The 15,717-nt window shown below is 45.0% G+C and overlaps 1 protein-coding gene across 1 annotated transcript in view; it reads right to left on the bottom strand.

The window, feature by feature from the left end:
• ARHGAP8 (Rho GTPase activating protein 8) overlaps positions 1–15,208 on the bottom strand; it is a 61,762-nt gene extending 46,554 nt beyond the window's left edge. The window contains exons 1-3 of the mRNA XM_009896322.2: positions 15,172–15,208; positions 10,475–10,612; positions 381–468 (exon numbers count right to left, since the gene is read on the bottom strand). Coding sequence (XP_009894624.2) covers positions 381–468; positions 10,475–10,612; positions 15,172–15,208 — 263 coding nt within the window. The remainder of the gene's footprint in view (positions 1–380; positions 469–10,474; positions 10,613–15,171) is intronic.
• Between the last annotated feature and the right edge of the window lie 509 nt (positions 15,209–15,717).

Here is a 15,717-nt window from a genome sequence, read left to right as displayed (position 1 = left end):
GAGACAGGATGAGAAGGAAAGGCTTTAAGCTTGAGAAGGGCAGATTTAGCCTGGATATTAGAAAGACATTCTTTACAGTAAGGATGGTGAGACACTAGAACAGGTTGCCCAGGGTGGCTGTGGAGGTATTCAAGGCCAGGCTGGATGAGGCCTTGTGCAATCTGGTCTCCTGGAGGGTGTCTCTGCCAATGCCTCGAGAGTTGGAACTAAATGATCTTTAATGTCCCTTCCAACCCAAAGCATTCTATGAGTCTACGAAATAACACTGCATGTTTTATGAGCAGATTTCTGTGTGAAAGCTCATTCACCTAGACACAAGCTAATCAAAGTTCACATATAGAGTGCAAAGTAGTCCATACAGAAAACTGAGAGAAACTTACTCCAGCAATCTGGTGTGGTTGAGCTGATGAGAGGGAGGCATACGGCAACAGCTAAAGGTAATCACCTTCCTTCCAGAATTGTCATCACCTAGTGAAGAAAAATAGGAGGCAGTAAAGACAAAGCAAGGGGAGCTCAGCGACCTGAAGCAATGGTTGTATCTTCTGATATCTGGGGCTACCTCCATCTCCCATCATTACCCAAAACATGCTGAGAAACTTCATTGTCAAATCACATATGGTTTGCAGTAAGTAACTTGTCCATGGCTGCAGTGAAATGAAGCAGCACAGGGCAAATGATGAAGCTAAGGTGAGAAAGTCATACTTGAATGCAGGTGGTGTTCAGCTCCTAACAGGGAATGCTTCAGTCCTCCTGCAGCATTCAGCCATGGAAGAAAAGAGGCTTGCTTTCCTTATTAGTTTTAGAAGTGGGCTGCTTTCAAACTTTTCATGCTTTATTTCTGCAGTGTGTGAGAACAGTGCTCTGCCTACAAGCACTTTGAACATGTGCATGCTCACGTATCTGTCAGATTGTTTCAACCAACTTAAGCCTTCTCAGACACTCCTTTCCAGAAGTACTTCTACATTCAGGTCACAATTAAAGCACAGAAAGCAAGGCATACAATTATGCTTTTTGTAACCTGAAGTGTCTCTCCCTTAGCTCCTCTGAGAAAGCATATTGCTGCGCTCAAGCTTATTTCCTCTTTGACTCATGACATCTTCACCCATACTGTCTGTATAGACAAGGTTGGTGTTCATGCTATACCCATTCCACATCCAAGTTTCACTATCTGGAAAGCTGAGTTTAAGTCATGCTCCTACTGAAAGTCACACAGCACTGAAGACTGTGAGGTATTAACATACATCTACATGAAAGATACCATTCCTCTTAAGGCAAGACAGGAACAAGAAAATGTTCAGATTGAATTCAGATTTGAGACACTCTTGAGCTCATTTCAATGTTCCAACTACTTTTAATTACTTACCCTATTTAATGCTTGCTTCTATTGCCTCTAAAACAACTATCTAAACCAACTACAACTACTCTAAAATAACTGCCTCTCTACAACTACCTTAAGGGAGGCTGTAGACAGACGGATGTTGGTCTCTTCTCCCAGGCAACCAGCACCAGAACAAGAGGACAGAGTCTCAGGCTGCACCAGGGGAGGTTTAGGCTGGAGGTTAGGAAGAAGTTCTACACAGAGAGAGTGATTGCCCATTGGAATGGGCTGCCCAGGGAGGTGGTGGAGTCACCATCATTGGAGGTGTTCAGGAGGAGACTGGATGGGGTGCTTGGTGCCATGGGTTAGTTGATTAGGTGGTGTTGGATGATAGATTGGACATGATGATCTTGAAGGTCTCTTCCAACCTGGTCTATTCTATTCTATTCTATTCTATTCTATTCTATTCTATTCTATTCTATTCTATTCTATTCTATTCTATTCTATTCTGTTCTATCAAAGTTTGGCTTTGCTATGAGTAGAGTACAACAAAGTTAAGAACTGGGGAGTTTCCAGCTATTCTTCTCAAGTCTACTGTTCCCTTTCCACCCCTAATTATGTAAATAGATGCAATGGATCTTAAAAAGGGCAGTTAAATGGGGAAGTTAAACTTGCAATGGAGTCACTGAATGAATGAATAAAACAATATGAGCATTCCTACAAAAACTGAGCTGAACAGCTTCAGATAACTTATTTTTTCTAATTCATATTACCAATGTTGGTTCAAATTTCTTGATCTAAACAGAAAACTTTATAGCCTCACAGACACTGTCTCCATTACAATCTGCCACTGATAGTGGTATGTTGTTCTTCACTCAACGCAGGCAGAGGTGGCTGTCCTCACCAAGCAGATTCCACACTAGGAAAAACCCCTGTATTTGCTCTGTCCAGCTCCTACTGAGCTGTGCTCAACAGTACTTGATGGGACAGCATCTACTTAACCCCATTTCATTTTAGATGCAGAAGGAGAAAGTGGAGGGAAGAAAGAGGTGAAATTAATACTTAATGACTTTTCAGGTATGGACTGGGAGACATCCTCTGCACTATCAGTTCCAAGCCTGTCATCCCCAGGGACCGTACCACATAATCCTTCCTTTGATTTGTTGAGCTCTTCTTAAAAACCAAGTTTTTCTGTTCCTTGCTCCCTCTGCCCATTGCTCTGGAAACTAGCAATCTCCTTTCTCAGTTCCAATCTAGAAGTCCTAGCAAGTTTGTCCCTGCATGAGTGACGACGACAGCATTCATCTCCAGCAGCGCTTCTCCTGCAGTACTCTTTACTAGCCCAAAGGACTCTACAGACAACATTCACATCCCTTCCCATCCTGTATTTTACCACTTGCAAACAAGTTACATCTTCCACCTCTCCACCAACCTAGCTCTTCTCTACCCCTCTCCAGGCTGAATGCATCTTTCCTACACATGGGTGACAAGTTAGGTGGTAAGCTGCAGATGACCTCCACATAGAGGACTGGGTTTTTAATAATATCAACATCACTGTGTTTGCTGCAAACCCAGATGAAATATTCATTGAGTTTGACAGCTGTATCTGGATTCTCTCTGATGGTCACCTCACTCTTATTTCCCAGAAGGTCTCTAGTCTCTTTCTTTCCTTTACAGAGCCAAACCACTTTTTGCTATTTGCTTTAGCATCCTTTAAAGATTGAACTCCTCTTGACTTATGGCAATTGCCACTGTGGCCTTGTAGTTTTGACTTTTTCTGAGCATCCTCTGCTGGATGGTTCTTTATTCTTTCTTATTTTTGGCTGACAGCTTGTCTTTATTTTATTGCTCAAAGGGGATTTTTCCATCCCACAAGGCCTCTTCCCACACTAAAAATGAATTCTGATTCCTGTCTTAAATAAGGTGTTTGAGCACCACTAAAGGAAGAGTACATGTAACACCACACTTACAGAATCATAGAATCAATAAGGTTGGAAAAGACCCCAGAGATCATCAAGTCCAACCTGTCACCCAACACTTCCTGACTAACTACACCATGGCTTCAAGTGCCACATCCAATCCCTTCTCGAACACCTCCAGGGATGGTGACTCCACCACCTCCCCAGGCAGCACATTCCAATGGCCAACAACTCCCTCTGTGAAGAACTTTCTCCTCACCTCAAGCCTAAACTTCCCCTGGTGCAGCTTGAGACTGTGTCCTCTTGTTCTGGTGCTGGTTGCCTGGGAGAAGAGACCAACCCCTTCCTGGCTACAGCCTCCCTTCAGGTAGTTGTAGAGAGCAATAAGGTCTCCTCCGAGCCTCCTCTTCTCCAGGCTAAACAACCCCAGCTCCCTCAGCCTCTCCTCACAGGGCTGTGCTTGAGGCCTCTCAAAAGCCTCACTGCCCTACTCTGGACATGTTCAAGTGTCTCAAAGTCCTTCTCAAATTGAGGAGCCCAGAACTGGACGCAGGACTCAAGGTGTGGCCTGAGCAGTGCTGTGCACAGGGCACAATGACCTCCCTGCTCCTGCTGGCCACACTGTTCCTGATGCAGGCCAGGATGCCATTGGCGTTCTTGGCCCCCTGGGCACACTGCTGGCTCGTGTTCAGCTGCTGTCAACCAGTACCCCCAGGTCCCTTTCTGCCTGGCCACTCTCCAGCCACTCTGACCCCAGCCTGGAGCTGTGCATGGGGTTGCTGTGGCTAAAGGGCATATCCTCAGGTATGTCTGCATATTGTTCTTTAAGAGATCACAGTTTTATTTCCTGAAGATTTTTTTTAAAGTGTCTTATTTGATATTCTGAGAGTATATATAAAGGCATTATAATGTGTCAGGGATTTATGTACTAAAATTAAAACATTAATAATTTTTTTCTCCAAATCATGACTTGTTTGTGAAAAAGCTGCTGTGCTACAGTACACTGTAGCTTGTTGGAGGAGGTTTCCAATTAAATTACTAATTGAGTCACTAATTGTCACTGCTGGTTACATTTAACTGCATGAATAAAAAAGCAGAAAAATAAGCAGCTTTGTGAAAGACTGCAGATGCACTTCGACCATAAGTGAACATAGCTGTCTGCTTTCACTCATGGGAAAACTGAGGCAGAGAAACCTTACCTGTTCAAGTAAGCATGAGTTAAAGCCATCCTTGAAGCTAACCTCTCTAAAGCCAGTACAGTCCTACTCATCTGACTGCCTGCACTAGAACAATCCTCTGGCCTTAAAAAGGGCACTGAAAACCAAGCCCATTTTCAGCAGTGCACACTATGCATTTCAGTCATTCACAGGAAGAAAACTTAAGGAAATCAAAGAAACAACAGGCTAGCTGTGGTGGTTTGAGCCTTAACTGGGACTTAAGAGCTGAGATGGGAGCAAGGCTGAGAATCTCTCCCCTGCTCCCCCCTCCTCCCTCCCAACAGAGAGGGAAAAAAAAAAGGAAAGGAGCAAATCCACCAAACAGTAATTTGGAGTCAGCTTGGCAGTAGAGAGGTAAAGAGTTTTCTTTAAACAAAATATATATATATATATATATATATATATATAACAATAACAGGTAAGGATGACAAGGACAAGGAACAAGGATGGATGGGAGGGGGACAAAGAAGAAGAATACAAAACCAGTCTCTCTCTGAAGAGGCACAGAGGCAGCAGGAAGAAGGGTCAGGCCCGACCCGGCAGAGGAGCAGGAGGGCAGCCACAGTAGCTCACACCCAGGAGAGGCAGGAGCCAAAAGGAGAGCTAATGACTCCAATGCCTTCCCTTTTATACCCTAGCTGGGCAAGGAGGGGGGAGTGGAACAGACTCAGTTTCCCAGGGGGAAAACACCCTGCAGGGAGCACAAAGCACTCACAAGCCCTCCCCCCTGTTTTCAGAATGGGCCTTAACCCACCACACCAGGCAAACAGAAAAGGAATGTAATTTACATTTACTTGGTAAATGAGGAAGTACTGGTAGACTTTTCCTTTTAATAAGGTATGTCTGGGTGTAGACTACTATTTTGTCAGGATCCCCAAATCTACAAGTGAGTTCCCATTTGAATTTGGCACTTTAATCTCTCTTTTATTTTAGCATGCCTGTTGCTCTTCTAAATGATAGTTAAGGTTGAGTTGTTGTATCTTCTCAGATTCAACAAGAAAGCACAGCCATATATTTTCATATACTTAACTCAGTTATGTCCTTAAAACAGACACTGTAACTTACAGTCTGATGTTCATAACAAGGAATGTGGTAAATAAGGACTTCTTTCCTTTCACACCCTGAGAAGAAAATAGTTGAAGAGAGATAAAAGAAAAACTGCTGGAGAACTTGGCAAACCCAAGTTCAGTTCCTGCCTAAAAGATTTGAACCCTTGTTCCCATCACTCAGCCAAGCTCTGTCTTCACTAGAGCAGGAAATCCTTCTCACTGTTATCAGCCTTTGATTTGGAACTGCTCTCACAGCAATTGAGATAAATACATGACAAGAGCCAAGTGGTCAGGACATGCAAAGAGCAAAGCCAACACCAAAATCTGTCCCTGTGCTGCAGAGAGGTTACAAAACAGAGCGCTCAGCTTCCTTCGTGAAATGTGCCTCGGCCTTAGGTCTCTCCAGTTGATTTGTGGTGTTCCCTAAGAGAGTACTCATGAAAGAATGTCAGAGGTACTGATTTCAGAAATACCCTTGGCAAGTAAGAGACTGAGGACAGTAAATCCTCTAAGAAAAAGAAAAAAAGAATCCTTAAATCCCTCCTTTGTCCCAGTGGCACTGACACTCACAGACCACAGAGCTGCTCCTGAAGCTACGGCAAGAAGGGGCAAAGCTGGCACTGAGATGGACTGAAAATTATCAGGACTTGTGACTTGGGCTAATAAGGCCAAGGTAACAAGGTAATTCAGTATAGTTTCTGCTCGTATGTTACCAAAACTGAATTACAAGCCTACCTTTCAGAGTCTGAGCTACAATATACCATTCTAATCAGCTTCTAATGTACTGGTTCAAAAGCCAGCAACAGGGATGAAATCAGCTGAATCCTGAATATGGACAGTCTCAACAAAGACCTGGGTTGAGTAGCAAAAATCATTAAATGCAACTATAAATAAGTAAGAGGCTAAGAAGGGAAATACAGACTTAAACAATGACAGACTTGGATTCCATTAAAACCTTTGTTCTAACACCTAGGAGGACACCACTGGCAGGTACTGAAAACTCAGACCTTAGATTCCTCCAGGCACTAGGGGTGTGCCCCAAGGATCAGTGCTGGGCCCCATGCTCCTTAACTTCTTTATTGATGATCTGGATGAGGGCATTGAGTCCATTAGCAGTAAATTTGCTGATGACACCAAGATGGGGGCAGGAGTTGATCTGCTGGAGGGTAGAGAGGCTCTGCAGAGGGACCTCGACAGGCTGGACAGATGGGCAGAGTCCATGAGATTGAACACATCCAAGTGCCAGGTTCTGCACATTGGCCACAACAACCCCATGCAGTGCCACAGGCTGGGGTCAGAGTGGCTGAAGAGCAGCCAGGCAGAGAGGGACCTGGGGGTGCTGGTCAATGGTAGGCTGAACATGAGCCTGCAGTGTGCCCAGGCAGCCAAGAAGGCCAATGGCATCCTGGCCTGCATCAGGAATAGTGTGGCCAGCAGGAGCAGGGAGGTCATTCTGCCCTGTACTCAGCACTTAGGCCAGACCTTGAGTCCTGTGTCCAGTTCTGAGCCCCTCAGCTTAGGAAAGATGTTGACATGCTGGAAGGTATCCAGAGAAGGGCAATGAAGTTGGGGAGGGGTTTGGAGCACAGCCCTGTGAGGAAAGGCTGAGGGAGCTGGGGTTGCTTAGCCTGGAGAAGAGGAGGCTCAGGGGAGACCACCTTGCTCTCTACAACTCCCTGAAGGGAGATTGTAGCCAGGTGGGGGTTGGTCTCTTCTCCCAGGCAACCAGCACCAGAACAAGAGGACACAGTCTCAGGCTGTGCCAGGGGAGGTTTAGGATGGAGGTTAGGAAGAAGTTCTCCACAGAGAGAGTGATTGGCCATTGGAATGGGCTGCCTGAGGAGGTGGTGGAGTCACCATCACTGGAGGTGCTCAGGAGGAGACTTGATAGGGTGCTTGGTGCCATGGGTTAGTTGATTAGGTGGTGTTGGATGATAGCTTGGACTTGATGATTCTGAAGGTCTCTTCCAACCTGGTCTATTCTATTCTATTCTATTCTATTCTATTCTATTCTATTCTATTCTATTCTCCTAAATGTGAACAAATTTAGTAAAAGGTACTCCAAAAAGTTGTCAGCAATCATGTTACAGAAGCAAGGTGCTGAAGATAAGGCAGCTTGATGCACCATGTATGTCTATATACCCCATCCTTTTTGCCACAAAGGCAAAAAATCTTGAGGTTGTTCACAGGCAACAGGTTGAAAGTTCTTCAAAATAGGAATGAAAGAACCAGCACTGCAGCACTGTTCCATTTACTTCTGCTTAGTCACCTGCACAGTGGTATTTGTACAAAATAAATAAATCTGGAATTAATGAACAATTATTCAAACTTGAACCTTTTAAAGATGTCTTCTGTTCTTACTTATTCAATTGTACTTTCACACTGTGTGAATACAACTTAAGAAACTCTCCTCTGCATGCAAGTCAAAGCCATTGTTATGGAAAGCAGGTGTAAGCCATTCCAATTAGTGAGAAGCAAGAAGGAATTTTAGTTTTGCTTTTTACCTTGACTGTTGGAAAGCAGCTCGCTGTAAGTGATGGGTAAACTGCTGTAAATATTTTTCCTTAAAGCCTTGTGTTTTCCTCAGTCATTTCAAACAAGACATCTCTGTCTTTCAATCACAGAATTAAACTGGAGAAAGGCAGGAAGACACTTCAGAGAGACTTAGGCTGGGCTGATGGGCTGAGCCCAATGGGATGAGGTTTAACAAGGACAAGAACAGGGTCCTGCACTTGGGCCACAATAACTCCATGCAGCACTACAGACTGGGTGATGAGTGGCTAGAGAGCAGCCAGGCAGAAAGGGACCTGGGAGCGCTGGCTGACAGCCTGCTGAACATGAGCCAGCAGTGTGTGCAGGTGGCACAGAAGGTCAATGGCATCTTGATTTGTATCAGGAATAGTGTGGCCAGCAGGACTAGGGATGGAATTCTGCCCCTGCACACGGCACTGGGGAAGCCTCACCTTGAGTACTGTGTGCAGCTCTGGAGGAAAAGTCTTATGAGGAGAGGATGAGGGAGCTGGGTTTGTTTAGTCTGGAGAAAAGGAGAGTCAGGGACCCTACCACGCTCTACAACTATCTGAAGGGAAGTTGTAGCAAGGTGGGGGTCAGGCTTTTCTCTCAGACAACTTGTGACAAGAGGGCATGGTATGAAGCTGCACCAGGGGAACTTCAGGCTGGAGGTTAGGAAGAAGTTCTTCACAGAGAGTGTGATTGCCCATTGGAATGGGCTGCCAGGGGAGGTGGTGGAGTCACCAACCCTGGAGGTGTTTAAAGAAAGATTGGATGTGGCACTTAGAGACATGGTCTAGTCAATGTGTTAGGTCACAGGCTGGACTCGATGATCTCAGAGGTCTATTCCAGCCTCAATGTGAACAGCTGTGAAGAACTTTCAGAATTGCTTTAAACCAGTCATTCCAAACACAGAAATCATACTCTGCCTTATTCAAAGAGATGACAGCCATTACAAACTAGGTAAAAACCATTTTAGAATCAGTTTCAAAAGGGAGTGGCCCTTTCCAGGAGGGAACAAGATCTGAAGAGCTCATCCTTTCCTCACTTGAATCTAAATGCAGAGAACACTCCAATGAGACTCCACATCAGTTAACACTGGGGATAAGGAGTCTCATTTTGTAGAGGTCAAGAGTGTCTTTGGATCATAGTTCACCTTCCTCGTGTTCTGCATTCATATGCATACCTCAGAGCTCTCCTTGCATATCCCACCATCAGAGCTGCTTTATAGGGTGCAGACCATGAGGAGAGGCTGAGGGAGATAGGGTTGTTTAGCCTGGAGAAGAGCAGGCTCAGGGGAGACCTCATTGCTCTCTACAACTGAACAGCCAGATCTCCTTCTATGATCAGGTGACTGCCTGGTGGATGTGGGGCAGGCTGTGGATATAGTCTGCCTGGACTTCAGCAAGGCCTTTGACACCGTCCCCCATAACAAACTCCTGGCCAAGGTGTCAGCCCCTGGCTTGGACAGCAGCACTCTGTGCTGGGTTAGGAACTGGCTGGAGGCTGAGCCCAGCTGAGCTCTCTACAACTCCCTGAAGGGACTTTGTAGCCAGGTGGGGGTTGGTCTCTTCTCCCAGCACCAGAACAAGAGGACACAGTCTCAGGCTGGGCTGGGGGAAGTTTAGGCTGGAGGTTAGGAAGAAGTTTTTCACAGAAAGAGTGATTGTCCATTGGAATGGGCTGCCCAAGGAGATGGTGGAGTCACCATCACTGGAGGTGTTTAGGAAGAGACTGGATGGGGTGCTTGCTGCCATGGTTTAATTGATTAGATGGTGTTGGACAACAGGTTGGACTTGATGATCCTAAAGGCCTCTTCCAACCTGGTTTATTCTATGATCAAAGTTGAAGCAGTACATACATGGTCCATCACAACTTGATGCAGAGTATACTAGGAGAAGGAAAAAGCAAGTCTTGAAGCCGTCTTTTCAAGTGTTACCATGTAGCACTGCCTATCCAGTGTGTCTGTTCACACCTCTATAAATGCAACCATTAAAATCAAGCTGACAAAGTGTCATCACTTTGCTAAAAATCACAACCTAGGCTCACTAAAGTATGAGGTACAAAGAGTCCACAGTTTCCTCTCTGATACAGTAACCTGTATCTCCCTGGTGGCATGCCCTTGACAGGGCAGACTAGAACAATAATTACACCTGGCTGCACAGCACTTCAGGTTATTTAGAAAACAAAGCAGTTTAGCACAAATGAAGTACAGATCTGCTGCAGCCACAGTTAGGCCTTAGATTACAATATGTTGCTATAGTTATATTTGAAAGCAAGACTAAGCTGGAGTATTTGGCTCGTAATTCATCTTAGCAAAGCACAAATTCCCGGTCAGCTGCTTTTCAGGATGATGGCTGAAAGCAGCAGCGTGATTCCTATGCATCACCTTGAAGAGCACAGTAAGCAAACCACGGTGAGCATGCAGTAAGGTAAAGCTACAGCACCTGCCAAACATACCTGCTAGCTGGATGATGCCGTGCCTTGCAACATCGTGGTAGGGGTGACTGGTATTTAGCTGGGGATCCTCAAGCGAGGGTGGTACAAATGTTTCCTCCCGTTCTGAGTGTGCATCTTCTGCTTCATCTCTCTGCAGTTCTGAAGGAGCAAGCAAGAATGCTTCAGTGCTAATGAGCAGAGAAAACCTTTGCTTCTGATACAAGGGTTAGAATAGAATAGAATTAACCAGGGTGGAAAAGACCTTTGAGATCATGGGAGTCCAACCTATCATCCAACACCATCTGATCAACTAAATGGCACCAAGCACCCCATCCAGTCTCTTCCTAAACACCTCCAGGGATGCTGACTCCACCACCTCCCTGGGCAGCCTATCCCAATGGCCAATCTCTCTTTCTGTGAAGAACTTCTTCCTAACCTCCAGCCTAAACCTCCCCTGGTGCAGCTTGAGACTGTGTCCTCTTGTTCTGGTGCTAGCTGCCTGGAAGAAGAGACCAACCCCCTCCTGGCTACAACCTCCCTTCAGGGAGTTGGAGACAGTTGAATGCTAGCTCAATTTGACAAAATCACGGGCCTTTATCACCATTTGTTACCATTTCAAATCAGTTTCTTGTTCTTTACCCTTTCTTTTGAATGGGAAAGACAATGTTACAATACCAAAATCCATGCTCAACATCCTCCTTAAGAATAGTATCTGTTGTGACGGTCACAAAAATCTTGACAATGACTAGACAGCTGGTGTGCTGTGACCTTGCTATTCACCACTGCTGGTGTTGTTTCATTTTCTACACTCCAATCTGCCTGTTGCATCTATCTATTGCTTTTTGCCTTTTATGTCAGGGTTGCCAAAGCAGAAATGCCCAGTTTTCAGCACACCAATGTATGCATTGACAGCTACTCCACATCAGCACTCGATGTGAATGCTGGGAGCAGACTCATTACTCTGCATAAAGGCAGCAAACAAATCTCCATCTCATTCTCCCCCAAAATCCACTCCTTCCATGAATCCTTTCACCTTTGGCAAGGAAGCAAAGTGCCCATCCAGCATATACTACACTTAGAAGCCAAGCAAAGTTGTAAGTGTCTGCACAAAACCCCATCCTTTCCCCTAACTTCAGCAGCTCCTAGATCATGGAATTAAAATCTACTCTACATGGAAATGGGCAGCACAAGATCAACTCAACCTGTCCAGGCTTTTGGGGCCTTGTTTTGCTGCTTTTTAAGTTTTTTGTTGGTTTGTTTTTTTTTTTTCTCCAAACTGTTTTAAGGTTCAGAAAGAACTGATCCTAAATACAGAACTTGAGGACCTTTCCTCTCATCCTATCACTTCTTACTGGGGAGAAGAGTCCAACACCCACCACACTACAGCCTCCTTTTCCAGGTAGTTGTAGAGTGCAAAAAGGTCTCCCCTCAGCCACCACTTCTCCAGACTAAAGGACCCAAATTTCCTCAGCTGTTCCTCACAGGACTTGTTCAGCAGACCCTTCACCAGCCTTGTTGCCCTTCTCTGGACACACTAGAGCACCTCAGTGTCTTTCTTGTAGTGAGTGCCCCAAAACTGAGCCCAGTACTTGAGCATATATTCAAATGAGCAGGTGTTCTGGCATAGTTCTTGTCACTAACACTACTACATTATTCAAACCAATGTTTTCTGGAAACTGCTAGGAATAACTTTAAAAGGACACACTAACACACAGGTCTCTTCATGGCTCAAGAGCATGGTGAATGGTCTGGAAAGGTGCACTGCCCGTCATCTGTCTCTTGTCATTGTGCAGCCTGAGTAACGAAGCTGCAACTGCTTTATCTGTAGCATTATTAGTGCCACTTTAAAAAGGCCTTCAATAACATTTTGCCTTCCCATCATCTGCATATTTCATATGCCTTGACCACCATGCAAGACACACTAGGGGAGAGTGAGTACACTACAGATGGATTTCGGCAAGATTTATGTGCCAGTAGCTAGTGTTACAGAAAAACTCTTACTAAATGTTCCTGGATGCTTTCCACTGCCAGTTTCTCAGTCTCCTTCCATCCTATAAACAGCCACAGGAAAGCCACAACTGCCTTTCCCGAGGATGCAAAGCACCACCGGTGGCCGGGCTCAGACAAAAAGAAGCAAGGACCAAATCCACCATTGTGATACTTATTTCTGAATTCACACCAAAACCTCCTCAGAAAATAAATCAGCAGTCCTACAGGAGAAATAAATACATCTGCTTTTAGAAGGACATCATTAGAGTCCTTGTTACACACACACACACTCTCTCTTTAATCTTTATCATCTCCAAAAGGTGCATTTTCTACCCTTTGAAAGCCTACCCCATATAAACTGGCACACTAACACCAACAGGAACAGTAGTCATTCACCTTAAGGAATGTTTCTGTCCCCAAAGCTGGGAAGAATAATACAATATAATGTAACACAATGCAGTCCCTGAAGTTCACATTTTTTTTCCTCTTTAAAACACTTATGTCATGTTAAACCTCGGGACAAGGAAAACATTACTTTGTTTGATTAGTTTGTTTGGGGTTGGGTTTGTTGTTGTTTGTTTTTTTTCCAGGTCTGAGCACTGTAGCCACCTAAATTAACAAAAGGTTCCAAAGAGCACAGAGAAGAAGAAACAGAGAACACATGGCTCAGAGGCTGGTGCCACTGGTGGAATTTTGAGGGGCTTAGACCATGGGTTGCTTTACAAGATGCCAGCCCTGCTGGCAACAGACAGGAAACACCTATCTTAAAAGGCAAAAGGATCCTGGGCCAAGAGCTAGCAGAGCTCATTGAAAGGGCTTTAAACCAGGCTGGAAGGGAGATGGGGATGAACCCAGGCTTGCAAGAGAGGAGCCTGGAAGCAGCATGCCAATACCTGTGGAACAGTATGGTAGCAAGGCCTTGCAGTTGCCTTCTCAGTGGAGGTGAGGGATGCAGAAGAAACAACACAAGAGTTGATGGGCTGGTAACTACTGAAGCATCTGAGAACTGTCTGGAGGAATTGAGACTTCTCCCCCTAAGAAGGTGGCAGGACCCTTAGTCCAGCTGAAGTGCATCTACACCAATGCTGAGATGCTTAATGCCTTCTTTGCCCCAGTCTTTAATAGCAGGACTGTTTGCTGAATAGCCAGCCCCTCAAGCTGGAAGATGGGGATGGGGAGCAGGAGGAGAGGAAATGATGAGTAACCTGCTGAACTACCTAAACATACACCAGGGCCATATGGGTTACACCCAAGAGTGCTGAAGCAGTTGGCAGATGTGCTTACCAAGCCACTCTCCATGATTTATCAGCAGTCCTGGCTAAGTGGGTAGGTCCCAACTAATTGGAGATTAGCAAATGCTACACTCATGTACCTGAAGGGCTGGAAGGAGGAGTTAGGGAACTACACATCTGTCAGTCTGATCTTGGTGCCAGGGAAGGTCACAGAATAGATCTAGAGTGCCATAACACACCTTTGCAGGACAATCAGGCCCCATCAGCATGGGGTCACAAAGGACAGGTCCTGCTCAACAAACCTCATCTCCTTCTATGACAAGATGACCCACATGGTAGATGTGCTAAAGGCTGTGGCTATTGTTTACCTGGACTTAGTAAAACCTTTGATACTGCTCCCCACAGCATCCACATGAAGAAACTGGCTGCTCATGGCTTGGATGGACTCTAATGGATCAAACACTGGCTGGATGGCCAAGCCCAGAGAGTGGCAGTGGTAGCAGAGAGTGGTAGCTAATCCAGTTGGCAGATGGTCACAAGTGGTGTTCCCCAGGGCTCAGTGCTGGGATGACTCCTGTTTAATATCTTTATCAACGTTCTTGCTGAGGTGATTGCAAGCACCCTCATTAAGTCTGCAGGTAGCACCAAGTGAGATGGTTAGATGGTCAGTTGCTGGAGGGTAGGATGGCTCTGCATCCAGACCTGGACAGACTGGATCAATAAGGGGCTTCCATAGGGCCAAGTGCTGTGTCCTGCAGTGAGGATGCAACGACCCCATCCAAGGCTATAAGGGTGAACCATTTATCATAACCCACTGGAATGTAGCAAGTTTTGTTGACAGTTAAATGTATATACATTGAAGTTGAACACAACAGAAACAACCAGTAACACAACCACAGCCTTTGGAACAGAGAGGCAAGACCTAACTCTGTCTGTAAAAGTTATTTCCTACTATGCATAAAAGGAGACAGGTTTCCAAAGAGCAGAGGCAAGTATTTTCAAGACACCTACCTTTGAGATATGCTAAAGAACTAGAGAAGCAAAAATGAACAAAAAAAGAAACAAATCAACAAAAAACCCCACAAAGAACAACAACAAACATATGTGGTCCCTAATGCCATGGCCACATTGCTCAGCTTGATGAAGCTTCTTGGAACTAACATGCAACACAGCAACCTCTGTGCTCATTCAATGCTTGTCTGTCTGGAGTAATGACTCCCATTTGTGCCACAATATGTGATGATGTGATATTCCAGCAGGCTAGAATTGCACTAGGAATATCTCCCAATAATTTATAAAAGCTGCATGTATTAAACTAACCTTCAGCTCTAATGGCTTTAATAGGGAGCACATCAGTACCGTGGCTGTAACTCACACTGGATTGCTCCAACAAGTATTACAAAACGTTGGTGAAGCCTCTCAGCTACTGAAGATGTTCTATTAAATCACCTGTAACTCTACCCAGATGTCATTTCAAGCATAATAAAAAATATTTACCTATTTCAGCTAACTTCTCATAGTCAATTTCAGACATGTTTCCCCTTAGGCACAAGCCTGTGTAGATCTTGCTAACCGATTCTTGCAGGAAGCCTACAAAAACAAAGAAGAGTAGTTGTCATCACGACTCACCTACAACCAAAAGAAAGCACCCCATCATTAGCATTTGGCTATCATTTTTTTACAACACAAAGTATTATTAAAGTATTGCAAAGCAGCAGTAAAAAACCCCACCCTGCAGAGAAACGACGGCGAAGGTCTCAGCCAACCCGGTCTGTTCTACTTGATTCTATGTACAACAGTACGACTTTCAACAAATGCACCTGGGTGTATCTCACAGAACCACAGAACTGTCAAGGCTGGAAGGGACCTCAGGGACCATCTGGTTTCAACCCTCCTGCCATGGGCAGGGACACCTCTGTCTCGGTCCGGAGAGGGAAAGAGCCTCAGTTCTTTTGAATGTTCCCGCGTTGTGAAATGAGAGGCACAAACGAGGCCAAAATATCAACAGCTAGACTATTGATTACATAAATAAAGTGGAAATAA

The sequence above is a fragment of the Dryobates pubescens genome, chromosome 27 (assembly GCF_014839835.1).
Source record: "Dryobates pubescens isolate bDryPub1 chromosome 27, bDryPub1.pri, whole genome shotgun sequence".
NCBI lineage: Eukaryota > Metazoa > Chordata > Aves > Piciformes > Picidae > Dryobates > Dryobates pubescens.
The sequence above is the reverse complement of the archived record's forward strand: the minus strand, read 5'-3'. Positions and strand labels throughout refer to the sequence as shown.